This window comes from Megalobrama amblycephala, linkage group LG4 (genome assembly GCF_018812025.1).
Source record: "Megalobrama amblycephala isolate DHTTF-2021 linkage group LG4, ASM1881202v1, whole genome shotgun sequence".
Taxonomy (NCBI): Eukaryota; Metazoa; Chordata; class Actinopteri; order Cypriniformes; family Xenocyprididae; genus Megalobrama; species Megalobrama amblycephala.
The window spans coordinates 39472140-39488850 of NC_063047.1; the positions used below are offsets into that span (position 1 = coordinate 39472140).

Below are 16711 nucleotides of genomic sequence, written 5' to 3' on the forward strand. Positions count from 1 at the left end.
CACTTCACTTGTAATGAACAATGGACCTTTTTTGCTAACGTGACTTCACCTTTTCACTCATTTGCATGGCATTTTTTTATGCAATAGTTTATGGAGCGATAAACAGCATGTATTTAATGTGCAATTTTTATTGCTGCTTGTAGTTATTTATTGTTAGTACAAATTAATATATATATCAAGGACACTGAAATAAAAGTTCATTTAAATATAAAATGTTGCCATGGAGTGAATGTGAATTGTAGCTTTTCTTTTACTGCAACTTGACCTACCAGTAAAGCGCCTAATTGGGCCTTGTCAGGTGCCCGCTTTGTGTAGAGTGATGTGCGTTAGCGCGTGTCGCCCCGCCCCGTCATTAAAATCTTTCCATCGCCACGCCTCCTCATTAAGATCTGCAAGTAGTTCCGCCAAAATTTTGATCCGCCCACTCATTAAAACCTGCGCTCAGCCTCAAGGGAAAGTGAATCTCAGTGAGAGAGGGAGAAAGAGAGTGAGAGAGAGCGAGAGAGGCGCTGTCTCTTTAAGAGGATGCCAAAGCCGATTACATCTGAGCTCAACAGTGATTCTCTCTCACCGTCTGTCCACTACTATTGCTTATTTTGCTGTACTACATGAGCTGAACGCGTTGACTGACAGTGTTGTTCGTCAGGGTTAAAACTTTTTCAGGTCAGAATGGATTGGGCTCCGAACTCGTTTGGATGAGTCGCTTATAAGCAGCGCGCTTCAGCTCGTCAACTTTCCAGTGCGCATTTCTCCAAACATCCTAGGTGGAAAGTTAAAATCACATGGGATATGGTGACAAACAAGTGAACACACATTAAACCAAGACGGAAAATGCAGAAGAGTGTTCGGTACAATGAGGGACACGCTCTGTATCTCTCCGTTGTCGCGCGTAAAGAGGGCACCAAGCGAGGGTATCTCAGCAAGAAGACCACAGAAAACAGCAAATGGCATGAGAAGTTTTTTGCACTTTATCAGAATGTTTTATTTTACTTCGACACCGACCAGAGCGCTCGACCATCAGGGATTTATCTTCTGGAAGGATGCACATGTGAACGAGTCCCTGCGCTTAAGGTGTCCACTGTTGGCAAGGACACGCTTGACAAACTGGTGAGTTCAACGTTTCTTCAACATACCAGTACGAATTATGGGGGTTTGGTGAGCACTCTAAGGTTTGAACTTACCCAAAGGAAGTCAAAACGGATGGTTGTCTTAAAACGTATTAAACTATATGTTACATCTGCAATTTCAACGTTTCTTTAAAGACAAAAGTTTAATTACAAGTTACGCTCGTGAATAGAAGTCGCGTTCGCCTGATGAGGTAACCATGGCAACAGTACGCTGCTTTAGAGCTTTCAGTTAAGATCTGTATCAATACAATACATATCTAATCACTTTACTATATATTTAAATATCACCTAATCTCAAAATCTTTCTGTAGACGTCTATTAGATGTTGACGCTTCGCTTAACTGTGTCTAAAATACGTTTTTGGTTGCGCGTGAGGGACCTCCACGAATCGCGTTCTACAATGACAGACGGAAATACCTTTTAAAATTCGTAACCCCTTAAAGTAATTGAATAATTTTCATGTTAAATATAATAATAAACTAAGATAAAAAATACAGGATTTGAAAGGGAATGCCTTTTTTGCTTTTTGTATTTTGAGGTAAAAAGAGATCTGATGGAATTATCACTGACATCTGGAAATCAACTTGGAGGATATATTTGACTATTTCTGCTCATATTGAAGAAAAAAAGAAGCAGCAAAACGTCGACAATGTGTCACAAATATCTAATAGATAATTATAAATATTTTGCTTGCCATGTGAAAACCTGTTGCATTGGACACCCCAAGTCCTCTTTTGAACATGATTCGAGCAGCGCAGAAACGTGACCGTGCTATGCATTAAATTAATCAGACCATGACATCCAGAGGACCCCTATAAAATCTATAATGTCTATTGATGTCTTCATTATCATGTTAGAGGTAATATTCGAATTTCGCATGAGGTTCTGGCAAAGAAATGTGGATGAAACATTTTTATCATGCAGAAATGTTCACCTAATATAATGCGGTGGTCTGCCGACGACAAAGATGTCAAATAGGCGGCTGCTGATGTCAGATACTGAAGTCAGTTAGAAACTAGAGTCTCCCCATTCAACAGGTGCAGTCTGTGACCTCTACACAGAAGAAAAAATATGCAAGTGTCAGTAGTATCACAAGTCATGACTAATATTCATCTGCTGATAAATTTCTCACATGCACAAATTTGCAGTTGCATTATAATCAGTTGAAAAATGGGTGGTAATTTTTTTCTCTTTTTCAGTCATCATTTAACACACTATACTACAAGTCTCTGCTAGCTGCTGCCATAGTATCCTATTTATCTAATGTAAAATTATCTAATTTTTCCAACTAAAAACATATTTTCTGATTTTACTCTAAAATGTAACCCTTTACATGTGATAAAGTCTTCTGTAAAAGTTGAGTCCATAGATACAAACTCCTCACCTTTTTGAGATCAAAATAGGTCACTTATGGGATTTGCATAGATCCAATGAGAAAGTGTTTTTATTGGGGTTTGGGGTGTTACAAGGGTACTTGGTTGTTTCAATAAGTACTGTACATTGTTTCCTTCACTCTTACTTTAAAAACTAATGTCTTTAAAGGGGAATATTTTATGTATTTGAGGTCTGAGATGTGGGAACGGTGAAGAGAGATGGCAAACAGTTTGCAGTTTAGCTCAGTATTGCCGTCTAATTAGCCAATATTGTCTTAAATATCCTGCATTACAGTTTTGGATATATACGGTATTAAAAATAAATAAAAAAATCCCTTAAAGTAACTACAAATAAAAAAATATAAAATATAATTTTTTTTTTTTTTTTTTTTTAAACATATTGTGCGAAGCATGCCCTCGCCCCACGCAATGTTCTCACCTTTTTCCCCCCTTACCTGTTTGCATCCCTGGTTGAGTCTCTTGAAATGAAAATGAGAGTCTTATTCTCTCAGTGTGAGTTTTGAGATAATTGGCTTTTAGCAAATAAATATGGATGTTGTTTAGCTGGCACACACAGGTCTCCCTATAGTGATTTAAATGTTGCGTACAAAAAAAGATATACAGGTCAATGACGTGATGGGTCATTTTTTTTGAAAATTGGAAATTGTTATTATTTTAAAAACTTTTACTAAATATAAAATGTTTGATTGTCCTTTTGATAGCTAGCTAGATAAATATCGTCATTGGGTAAAACCAAAAGTGTCATTCGGTAAAACTGAAATTTTGGTTAAACCGAATGACTTTTTTGTAAAAAATGACATAAGCAGTGTTAATTGATTTATTAAAACCATATAATCTCACTGTTAACACTTAATAAAACTTGAAAAACTTGAAAAATGAATTATATCTCCATTATCTTTTTTTTTTTTTTTTTTTTACTTTTAAAAACCTTATTCGTCAATGACCCATACATCAGTATGGTTGTCAATGTATATGCAGCCATATTGTGTATGATAACCAGCTAAACCTTGACCCTTTGGTAGAAAAACATGTTTTTGGCTGTTACATAAGTAAAGACTATTGGCTTTTTTTTTTTTTTAAGGGATAAACCATTTGAGATGTCAAGGTAAGTTCATATGTCCTTAGATTGTGTCCAGTCTTTTCAGAAGTAGGCCTAATTGATTTAGTTATGAACTTTTCTAGATGTTTGTGTCTCAGTTAATCATTTAACTCTGCTAAACTGCTGATGAGTTCATAAAAATCTATTTATTGATTTCATGTTGCAGTTGCCAAAGATTCATGTACACGCTTAAAGATAAAGGTTCTTTATTGGCATGTATGGGTCCATGGAGAGCATTTAACATCCAGAGAGCCTTTCCATTGCACAAAAGGTTCTTTATAGTGAAAAAAGGTTCTTTGGATTATTAAAATGTTCTTTAAACAAAGAATAAATGGTTATTTTATGGACGGTTCACTGAAAGGTTCTTTAGTGAACCCCAAAATGGTTTTCTTTCTCTTTTTGACACGTTTAGACATGAAAAAGACTTAAGTTAAGTAGCCTATCAGCAATCATGTATTGCTTTGAATATTATGCCTGTTCAAACAGAAATGAGATGACTTCTAATCTACAGATGTTATACGGGCCTAGTTCTCTTGCAACGTGAATGTAGTTGATAGAGTGCATATTTGTAGCTTATCGACTCTTTCCTCTGTGAGAACACAGTTAGAAATCCTCTCTCAATCACACACCCACAGACTCCCACACGGCTGCATATAAGTATGCGCGCTCTCTCCCACAGATAACTAAAAAGACACAAAGGAATAAATGTGGGCTAGTCTATAAAGAGTACAGACAGGTGTCGAAGGTGTCGATGGGGATACTAAAACTCCTTTGGGGAGAAAAAACCCGGTGGAATAGAAAATGTAAACCAACCAAAAACATTTACAAATAAATGTTTTCAGCTCTGCCATAAGTGATAAACAGAAATTACTAAATAGAAATTACTATTTTTGATGAGCAAGAAATACAGATTTTATAGAAATGTGTAGGCGGAGATTTCCAGCTGTTTATTTGAAACTTAAAGCCAACACTAATGTCTCCATAGTCAATGAAAACCTTCCTGTAGCTGACAGATTTTATTTGTGTATTATTATGAAGTCCAAGACTCTTTTTATAATGCCAGATTTCTGAGGACTGGGTATTTGCCGAAATACTGTAAATAGACGCCCTTAAACTCATAAAGAGCATGGAACAATCAGACAACATCATGATTTGATTTTGGGTCTTTTGTTTTTATGAGACCTTCTGTATTAACTGCCTTTATGAAAGATTAATTACATCAACACAGAAAGTATATGGGACAATAAAACACTTCTTAGGCTCATGAACTGCTTAGAGGCATAAATTATAAATACTGTATTCCCATTAATGTCATGTCCTGGATCAATATCATAATCTTTTCATTTCTAAATAATCAATCAACTTAGAGCAACTACGAACATGCTGCATTTGTATGTATTGTATGAGGGAAGCTGAGTTTTGTTTTGTTAAAGCTGAACGTACTGTAGTGAATATTTTCCCGATGTTTTTAGATTGAAATGACTTGTGCGTATAGTAGTATAAATAATGCACCAGTTAGATTACAGTGGTAAAGCCTTTACTGTTGTTCTCAAGAAGGTCATATGGACCTTAAATGGTGATAACAATTCTTTATTTTTATATATTTTATACACTACCCCAAAACTGATTGATGTTCTTTGGACTTTGTGTGTAGTTCATTCATAACATGCATATCTGATGAGCTGACAGTTTGATGAATGAGGGGCAAAGAGATGCATCTGTGGGGGCTGAGTGTATAATTTTCAGAAGATACTCAGGTAATAACTTCAAGGTACAGAGGGAAAGATGACAAAGTAATAATGCAAGTTTCTTGTGAGCAAAATTGATGGTTTTTGCTTGGTTGACGTGGTTTTTGCTTGAGTTCTCTTTGTATCTTTAGCCACGAAAATTAGTCTATGATTAGTTCTCAAGACTTGCACTATTAAAAGGGTTAGTTCACCCCAAAATAACAATTTGTTAATTCATTTACTCACCCTTATTCTTTCTTTTGTGAAACATAAAGGAGATGCTTAGGTGAATGCCTTGACTGTTCTTTTCCATATACAGGTGCTGGTCATATAATTAGAATATTATGAAAAGGTAAAACATTTCAAAAGGTTTTTTTTTTTTTTTTTAATTTGTTGATTAGAGCGTACGGCTAATGAAAGTCCAAAATCAAGTATCTCAAAATATTAGAATATTTACATTTGAGTTTCATTAAATGACCATCCCTACAGTATAAATTCCGGGTATCTCTTGTTCTTTGAAACCACACTAATGGGGAAAACTGCTGACTTGGCAATGGTCCAGGAGACAATCATTGACACCCTCCACAAAGAGAGTAAGTCACAGATGGTCATTACTGAATGTGGTGGCTGTTTACAGAGTGATGTATCAAAGCATATTAAATGCAAAGTTGACTAGAAGGAAGAAATTGGGTAGGCAAAGGTGCACAAGCAACAGGGATGACCACAAGCTTGAGAATACTGTCAAGTAAAGCCGATTCAGACACTTGGGAGAGCTTCACAATGAGTCAAATGAAGCCGGAGTCAGCGCATCAAGAGTCACCACACTCAGACATCTTCAGGAAAAGGACTACCAAGCCACTTCTGAAACAGAAACAACATCAGAAGCATCTTACCTGGGCTAAGGAGAAAAAGAACTGGACAGTGAACAGTGGTCGAAAGTCCTCTTTTCAGATAAAAGTAAATTTTGCATTTCATGTTGAAATCATGGTCCCAGAGTCTGAAGGATAACTGGAGAGGCACAGAATCCAAGCTGCTTGAAGTCTAGTGGGAAGTTTCTGAAGTTAGTAATGATTTGGGGGGCCGTGATGTCTGCTGGTGTTGGTCCATTGTGTTTTATCAACTGCAAAGTCAATGCAGTCATCTTCCAGGAGATTTTGGAGCACTTTATGCTTCCATCTGCTGACAAGCTTTATGGAGATGCTGATTTCCTGATTTTCCAGCAGGACTTTAGCACCTGCCCACAATGCAAAAACCACTTCCAAGTGGTTTGCTGACCATGATATTACTGTGCTTTATTGGCCAGCCAACATGCCTGACCCCTGAATCTATGGGATATTTTCAAGAGAAAGATGAGAAACAGTCGATCCAACAATATACAGATGATTTGAAGGCTCAATAGTGCCTCAGCAGTGCCACAGGCTGATCACTTCCATGCCACACTTCACTGATGCTGTAATTTGTGCTATAGGAGCAAGTCATTTTCTGTAATATGTGCTGCCGACCAAGTATTGAGTGCACAAATGAACATACTTTAAAGAACTTGAACTTTTCTGTTTGGAAAATCCATTTTTTGATTGATCTTAGGAAATATTCTAATATTTTGAGATACTGGATTTTGGACTTTCATGAGCTGTACGCTCTAATCATCAAAATTAAAAAAAAAAAAAAAAAAAAAAAAACTTTTGAAATGTTTTACTTTACATGTAGGGAATCTAAAATATATGAAAGTTTCATTTTTAAAAATAATTTACAATAAAAAAAATGAATTTTTTCACGATATTCTAATTATATGACCAGCACCTGTAATGAATAATAATAATCTGTGGTTCCATGAAGAACATCCATAGAGCCTTTATATTGCACAAAAGGTTCTTCATAGTGGAAAAAAGTTTCTTCAGATTGTTAAATTAAATGTTCACTAAAAGGTTCTTTGGGGAACCCAAAATGGTTCTTCTAAGGCAGGGGTACTCAAGTTCAGAGGCCAAGAGGGCCGCATTTTAACCAAATGAAAAGCGAAGGGCCACAAATTATAACTTGGATCGTAAGACATTTATTTAGGCCTACTTAAGACAATATTTGTAGTTTTACTGTTTATTTACTAAAAGTGCAGTTTATTATCTAGCTAAGCCTTAATAGTATGGTGTCCTTTTTAAAGTGTCACTTAACATGATAAATGGCATTTAAAAAAATGATGAATAGCCTGTTTTGCTGTATTCTTAATGTACAAATGCATAAAGAAAAACAAGAACTGATGAAAAGAAATCCTTATTCATTTGAAATGTCTGCATTGTTTTCACAAGAAATTAAAGGTCTGGCTGTTGTTCACTGGCTGATGAGAGTTTGTCCGTAAGACGAAAAAATTGCACTTTTTTATAGTCTTTTTATACTCCATTGCACCTTTTTAACACTTTTTATAGCACCTATTTATACTCAGAGAATAAACGTTTTATTATTTGTATTATTATTACCTACCTTTTAATTTGGTCAGAATCCAAAAATCTTTTTTTTTTTTTATGTTCAATCACAATCTCATGAATAATCTAACTATAACCAACGTTGTAAACATGATAAATAAGATATTCTCCATGAGCTCGATGTGATGACAGATCTGTAATGGGAGCGGTGCTTGCTTTCTGTTTATAACTCATTGACATTAAGAATAAAAGGTTTGTTTTTCATGATGCTCGGCAACATACGCACTGCAAAGTTTGAGGAATGTCAACTGCATTTCATCATGGAAAAATAAGGTTACTTCGTTTTTTACTTGCGCGCAGTCTCGAGCCTTTGATGGCGTTCACGAACACAAGTGCTCGACACATGCGCACTAGAGAGATTCATGCTTGTCTAGTCTTTTTTGCTCAAATAGTTACAATACAATGTCTTTGTACTTGTTTAAAATTAGAGTTGCTGGTATCTTTTAATCCCCTCAAACGAGCGCTCTCGGTCGGCTATTGTGTTTGTTGTTACTCTTGTTCTGTCTTATCCGTTTCTTTTCAGACTGAAACAACAGCCCGTTTCAGTGCTGACACCTTGTGGACAAACTAAATTAGTGCAAAAACTATTCAATGCGCGCGTGCAAAGTGCCTTCAGTTTATATTGTTCTTTGCGGTTAGAAAAACTGTGCTGCGCGCGTACACTATACGCGTTCTCTGCTGATGATTACAGCGTCACGCGCACTGTACGCCTACCCTGTAAAAAAACGAAGTAATATTCACGCTATTTTTGGACGCAAATTATAATAAAAATACATTTATATGTAGCATGATGCGGGCCACAAATTTAATGCTGACGGGCCGGATGCGGCCCGCGGGCCGCCTGTTGAGTACCCCTGTTCTAAGGCATCACTGCAACCCTCCACTTTGGAACCTTTATTTTTTAGAGTGCAGGGGCTGTCGAGTTAGAAAGCAATATTCTGAGCGAATAATTGCGTACTTTTTGGTCTGTTCTGTACACAAAGCTTCAGAAGGCTTGGAATAGAGCACATCCAGGGCTGGATGCATAAACTGCTTAGACTACTCTTATTTTAGTCATACTTTTTTTTCAAGTCCTAACTTTTTAAAGTTAGTAAGATACTCAGTTTCAAATAGTTGCTTCATTAATACAGACCAGATTATGTACTACTCATCTTATTACATGTGTCCATTATATGACATTGCTGATGTTTTTGAAAACACCACATTGTTTACTTTCACTTAAAGATCTGTAGGTTCAGTTTGCAAACTATTGCTGAATGTTATCTCATAATTTGTAAATTTTTTTATTTATTTTTTTATTCCAAAGAATTAGTCTGTTGAAGCTGTGAAATTTCTCCCCGCCCCTCTCCCATCCACCCTAGTTATTGATATTATTGTGCTGCTAGTTTTATTATAGATGACATTGAGAAAGATTGAAGCCGCTAAGCTTATGTCTCTAACACCAGTGATATCTCATTCATTATTGATCAATTTACATACTGAGTGTATCCAATCTCTGTTATTAATGTTGTTGATGTAGTTTGACACATTATGTGGTAGAAGTGTTTGTAAAGGGCTCATTACAAATATACTCAGAGCACCACTCACCAATAAGTTTACTTTGCATGTAATCCTTATCCTACAATGTCTGTGGCTCTGCTTATCTGAAAGTAGACTTTTTGGTTGCATATGACTGGCATAATCCGACTGAGAGACTACAACATGTAGATAATTCTTTCCAGCAGACAAAAAAGCACAGGCTGAGTAGGTTTGCTCTCGTAAAATGAGCAGGTAAAGAGTTATAGAAATATGAAAGAAGGGGAGAGGTGCCAGTATGAAGTCAGTTTAAGCTGCTCAAACAGACACCATTCTAAATCTCTGAATGTTGTCGCAGTTATGTGTTGTACATATAATACTAACGCCTGGATTTATACCCGAAACATACATTAAGCAAATACGTGAACACAAACACTTTTAGCCATGCAATCTCAAGGTTGTGCGTCATCACTGCAGTCTGACTGCGTTCTCATAATGCTGTAGAAGTATGTGTTGCTCTCTCAGCAAACGTTAGTTTGATACAATAAAGTTAATGTAATCTGGCAAAATTGGCATTAATGCTTTTAAGACAAATGTAGCCCACACCCTAAATGAGTCAAATCAAGGTGTTTTGCATTTTTATTAATAGACACCTGACATTAGTTTGTTTTTCCAATTAGTGGAAATACATACGTAAGGAAATCCCACATAATTCCCCGCAGATCATTGGATGGATGTGTTGTGGAAAAAGTTAATATAGTCTGGCCTTTCCTACTGCACTGCAATTCACGCTATGACCTGTTTTATTGTTTTAATGGTTCTGTTCGGGCCCAGATAGCACACAATAATATTTTTTACAGCATGAGCTGATATAATAAACGCAACTGAGATAATAGGGCAGTGATCATACTTTCTATGTTGGAAAATGTTGGAGTGGAAAAACAAGCAGGTGTTTCTGATATAGCTGATATTGTGCTCTATAATTTGCAAGGAAGGACAGAACGTGGAATGTGGAATGTGACACCTCTCTTTACATTATTTTGCATTTAGTCCCAGCCTGTTTTGTCCAGACTTTTGCTAATAATAACAGTTTACAAAAACAGTCAACAGTATATGATAAATAGGATAAGTATAGGATAAATAACACATTTATTAAAAGCTCCAAGCTCCACTGAGTGGCAAAATTATACTTATTTTACTTATTAATATATTTATGTATTTTAAATATAGCCTACTTCACCTTATTTTTCAATATTTAAGTAAGCTATTTCCTGTGAATCTGCAATACTTCTGATTCATTTGCCACTAGAGGTAAATAACTAGAAGAATATCTAAGTACAAAAAACTGTAAAACTATTTACATTACGATAATGAATTAAAGGGTTAGTTCACCCAAAAATGAAAATAATGTCATTTATTACTCACCCTCATGCCATTCCACACCCGTAAGACCTTTGTTAATCTTCGGAACACAAATTAAGATATTTTTGTTGAAATCCGATGGCTCAGTGAGGCCTCCATAGCCAGCAATGACATTTCCTCTGTCAAGATCCATTAATGTACTAAAAACATATTTAAATCAGTTCATGTGAGTACAATGGTTCAATATTAATATTATAAAGCGACGAGAATATTTTTGGTGTGCCAAAAAAACAAAAATAACAACTTATATAGTGATGGACGATTTCAAAACACTGCTTCATGAAGCTTCGGAGCATAATGAATCAGTGTGTCGAATCAGTGATTTGGATCGCGTGTCAAACTGCCAACGGCTGAAATCACGTGACTTTGGCGCTCCGAACCACTGATCCGACATGCTGATTCATTATGCTCCGAAGCTTCCTGAAGCAGTGTTTTGAAATCGGCCATCACTACATAAGTCGTTATTTTGTTTTTTTGGCGCACCAAAAATATTCTTGTCGCTTTATAATATTAAGATAGAACCACTGTACTCACATGAACTGATTTAAATATATTTTAGTACATTAATGGATCTTGAGAGAGGAAATGTCATTGCTGGCTATGGAGGCCTCACTGAGCCATCGTATTTCAACAAAAATATCTTAATTTGCATTCCGAAGATTAATGAAGGTCTTACAGGTGTGGAACGGCATGAGGGTGAGTAATAAATGACATTATTTTATTTTTGGGTAAACTAACCCTTTAAAATAATGTGATAACAAATACCATCATTTTAAAAATGTCTGCACCCACTCTTACCTTAAAAATAAGGTGGAAATCCATTTGATAAAAATAGCTTTTCCAAGTAAATAAATACATTTTAAAATCATCCATTATTTGTGTATGTAATGTCATGTTTATAGAGTGTTGTCGTTAGCTTAGCCACATGCTAACACCAGACTATTGGAAAAAACTGTGTGCTTCACATGAGTGCGCAATTTGTGTCTAAATAAGTGACCATTCCTGCAGTGTAGCTTCAATTCAGTCACCTCTGTGGTTTCTGCGAGGTTACAATGCTGTCTTAGAAGTTAGCTGCCTAACACGCTATAGACAGCGAGATAGCTCAATAGGTTTTGAAACAGAGCTAGTTTGAACACCTGCAAACCAGTGTTCCCTACAAAACATCCTAAATGCCAGACCACCTAATATTGATCTACTAATATATGCTGAGCCATGGCCATTGCAGTCATGATGATGAATTAGATTACACATATGCTCTCTCGACTGCAGTTATTAATAACATTAAGGAATCGCTGCTGGCCATCTCATTACCGTCCACACCCGAATGGGAATTATGTAATCCTGCTGGTGGGATATGCACAGCTGGACATGATTGGGTCGTGTTGTTGGTACAACATCATAATAAGCATAATGCCTCTGCTAAATACAAAGTGATTTTATGAAGTATCTTTGTATTATATGGTAAATATTTCTAACTGTGAACAAATAGACACAACAATGATTTCAAGAAAGTAGTCTCAGAAAGGGGCTAAGTAGTGTCTGGTTGCTTTGGTGCAGAAACTTAACATCAGACAGGTGACAAGACACATTCCACATTCCAGTATATCTATAGTGAAGCAGATGCTATTATTGAACATCTTCTGTTAATTATTCATATTAAGAGGCTATTTCCAGGTCCATGACCACCATTCCTTTTCTTCCTCAGCATCTTGTGTAAGCTCATCCATCTTCACACAAGAGCAGATGATATCAAATTCATACACTTTTAATGTATGAAATTTATCACGCCCCATGACAGTTCCTGTACTATGGCGCCTCGAGAATTATCATTATTACCATTACCATGGGAAGAATGAGATCTGACATAATGTGAATCTTTTCCAATTATACTGATGTGTTTTGGCATTAAATTACAGTATTTTCTCAGTGAAAGTTATTTGGTCCCTGTGTTCCTCATTACCAAAATGTCTTGTGAGGAAATCTTTCAGCTGAAGATGTTATGTTTTCACTAGATTAAGGGGAGAGATGGGGAATCTTATTCCCCAGTTTAGCTTTGATTATTGGCTTCAGAAATGAGATCTAGATGGGAAGCTTTAAAATAACAGGTCCCTCCTGTTTCAGGATGTGAAGCCTGCTGTTTTGTTGACTTGTGTTATTGCTGTTCTGTTTTATTCAGGGTTTTTTTATTAGGAGTAATTTGTGGTGTAAATGTAAGGTTGGCACTGGTCATGTGGCAATGCTTTCAGGATGACATAAATAATTAATGTAACATCTAATGTCTTAATTATGAAAGGTTGTTTCTGCCATGAAATAAAAAAATAAATGTAAATGGTAACTTTTTGTCTCACAATTCTGACTTTTTTTCTTGCAATTGCAAGTTTAAATCTCACAATTCGGACTTTATAACTTACAATTCAGAGTTTATATCCAACGTGATCTCATGTTTGCTCTGGGACACAAAAGGCGGTTTTTCAATATAGTCCTATGCTGTGACTGACAACAGAAGCATAAAATACACCAAAAATGGAACATTAATTCACAAAAGTAATGGATTTTATTCATGCGCTGTATTTTAAAACTTTAGAAACCATACGATTGTGTGGAACAGACCCAAATTCAAGCCTTTCTCAGCAGGCTTGGTGGCACAGAAATTATATACTTCTCCTTTGAGGAAATGTTTTTACTTGTAAAAATCAATCCAATTCACACATTCTCCCGCACTTATAACACGGATAACACTCTTACTCTCTCATAATTTAGCTGTAAGCTGACTGTAAGTGCTGGACATTAATCAAACAGAGATTCATGAATACTTCATCAGTTGTTCTGGTACATTTTTCCTGTGACTCCACTCCCAATCACTGCCAAGTGTTTTATTTTTAAATATATTTTTTAAAATACACTCTGAATTTTAGATATTGCTCTGTGTGGGAGCAAAAGGGTGCAAAAATGTTTGTCATGGTGGAAAATACTTTATTGACAAAAATATTTTACAAATAATATATCTCTAAATATATGCTCACATTTATGAATATAATATTAGCGCATAACAGTTATTTATGACAAGACTATTTACCAAAAATATTTATTTATTTATTTAGCAGTCATTATACAAACATATCAGAATCAACTGTGATGGACCAATCACTGAACTTTAATATTTGAAATAATTTCCATGTATGCAATGAAAAGACGTAGTGCCTTGTTTTTACTTTATTTATTTATTTATTTATTTACTTTTGCTCAAAAATTGGGTTGTGAGATGTACAATTAGCGCTGCTGGTGACACTTTTCATTCTCTCTCCCTCTCTCTCTCTAGGAATGGGGTTTCAATGAATAATATTAAAAAAAAAAAAAAAGAAAAGAAAAAAAAAAGCTTTTAAAGCTTGGCTGCATGCAATGAAATACGGAAAACAAAGTCCATAAAAGGAGTTTCAAAATAAAATAAAAGAATAAAGGATAGAAAAGCATATCTCTAAACTTAGAAATAGGGATGAAATAATGAAAAACATTACCAATAATGAACAAAACCAAAAAGAGAGGCTGGCAAAAGGCACATCTCTTAAACACAAATAGCATGATAGAGATGAGAAATGGATGTCATAGTGGAAAGTAGTTGAATCAATTGTGATGGTTATTTTTTTAATTTATTTTTTTCATGGAACAATTTTCTGGCCTCCGGTGTATGAAAGTAAATTTGCAATTTAATGTTATTGACTGTTAAGTGTGCAGTTATACTAAGCATTGAAGAATGAGCAAAAAAGTTTTATATAAGATAGCGAAAGGGGGAAAATTCATAATTTAAATTATAAATTGAAAGGATGCAGAGAATAGACATTACCTATTTCACTCAGTTGGGGATTTCATCACAGGGCTGCATGTTCAGAGATTGTCTAAGATTTCTACAGTTTGTGTTATTAATGTGATCAGTTGGAGAACACTAAACTAAATTAGTTCCATCTCATTTTTGCGTGGTGCAACTCCTCCTGTGGAGATCATACACAAGGTCTGGAAGCTGGATGCTCCTACTGCCAAAACCCCGCCGAAAATAACAACTTAAACCAGACTAAGGTGTTTTTCTGAACAGTACATGAGAGAGGTGGAGTGACAGCAATTTCTCCTCTTGCTGAAAGTGTTTTGAAATTACTCCACTCCACCTCCACTCTGGGTTTTCCATCTCTCACTCCTAGATTGCTCCTCGCTCATCACTCATAGAAACCACGTTTTGTGCTCGCTCAATAGCAACATTTGTGTCTGAAAGATGTTTCTCTCTTGTTTGTATATCATTAATATAATTTCAGATATTTTAAACTGTTTAAATACTGTTATTGAAAAAAAAAAAAAAAAACGTCATGCTTATTTAAACGCTAATATTAGCCTTTTAATGTTACACTTGTGATGTAATATCAGAGTGTAAAAACACAGACTTGCCAGTTTTTTGAGCGCTGTATGAGTTTACAATTCTTATCACCCCACATGTGTGATTTTTATGTATTTGTTAATTACAGAGATGGGAGTATATGTTTGCTTGATGTAAGCATTATAAAGGGTCATGTGCTATGGTTGTGTGCATCACATATGACACATATTTTAATGAATTATTATTATTATTATTTTTAAAGATTTATTTTTGTCATTTTTGCCTTTATTGTGACAGAACAGTAAGTTGACAGGAAGCGAAGTTGGAGAGAAACGGGGGGACGGGATCGGGAAAGGTCCATGATCAGGGAATCTATGTATTTATAAAAAAACTATATATATACAGTGCTCAGCGTAAATGATTACACCCCCTTTGAAAAGTAACATTCTAAACGAAATCTCAATGAACACAAAAGCAATTTCCAAAATGTTGACAAGACCAAGTTTTATAAAACATGTATAACTTATAACATGAAAGTAATGCAAGTGATGCAAAAATAAGTACACCCCACTGAAAGTCTCTGGAGCAAAGCTACATTTTAGACTACAAATGTCTAATTTAACAAGAATTCAACCACAGGTGAGTCTAATTATTCATTACACAGGTGTCCAGCAGACAGCTGACTATAAAAGGGTGTTAAAATCCCTTCCCATTTCATGCTGTCAGCAATGGCACCACATGGAAGAGAAATGTCACAAGACCTGAGAAAGAAAATAATTTCTTTATACCAGAAAGGTGAAGGCTACAAGAAGTTCAGCAAAGCTTTACTTATCAGTCAGAATACTGTAGCAAAAGTGGTACAAAAATGTAAAAAAGATGGAACCGCACAGAGACGTCCAGGTCATCCACGGAAGTCAAACCTCGACAGGAGCGTCTTCTGATGAGAAGGGTTGAAGAAAATCGGCATGCAAGTTCACTGCTGTTATCTAAAGAAGTAGAAAGCCAAACTGGAGTGACTGTTTCCCGTCACACAATATGGCGTACACTGCAGAGGAATGGCATACATGGGTGCCGTCCACGAAAGAAGCCTCTCCTAAAGACCAGGCACAAAAAAGCCCGCCTAGAGTTTGCCAGGGCTCATGCTGACAAAAATGAAGACTACTTGAACTCTATATTCTGGAGTGATGAGACCAAGATAAATGTTTTTGGAACTGATGGCTTCAAAACTGCACAGTGTTGCAAAGGTGAGGAATACAAAGTGAAACGTGGTGGCAGTGTCCTTATGTGGGGCTGCATGAGTGCTGCTGGTGTCGGGGAGCTGCATTTCATTGATGGCATCATGAATTCACAGATGTACTGCTCTATACTGAAAGAGAAGATGCTACCATCACTCCGTGCCCTTGGTCGTCGTGCACTTTTCCAACATGACAATGATCCTAAACACACATCTAAGGCCACTGTTGGATTTCTGAAGAAGAACAGGGTGAATGTGATTCAGTGGCTCCTGATATGAATCTAACACCTATGGGGAATTCTGAAGAGACAAGCATCACTCTCCATCCAGCATCTCTAAAAGAGGTCATTCTTGAAGAA

General features: G+C 36.0%; 1 protein-coding gene across 8 annotated transcripts in view; it reads left to right on the forward strand.

Annotated features, from left to right (window-relative positions):
- The first annotated feature begins 455 nt into the window (after window positions 1-455).
- rasgrf2b (Ras protein-specific guanine nucleotide-releasing factor 2b) overlaps window positions 456-16711 on the forward strand; it is a 77441-nt gene continuing 61185 nt past the window's right edge. For all 8 annotated transcript variants that reach the window (XM_048189226.1, XM_048189227.1, XM_048189232.1 and 5 more), the window contains exon 1: window positions 456-1107. In XM_048189226.1, coding sequence (XP_048045183.1) covers window positions 832-1107 — 276 coding nt within the window. In that variant the 5' untranslated portion in view covers window positions 456-831. The remainder of the gene's footprint in view (window positions 1108-16711) is intronic.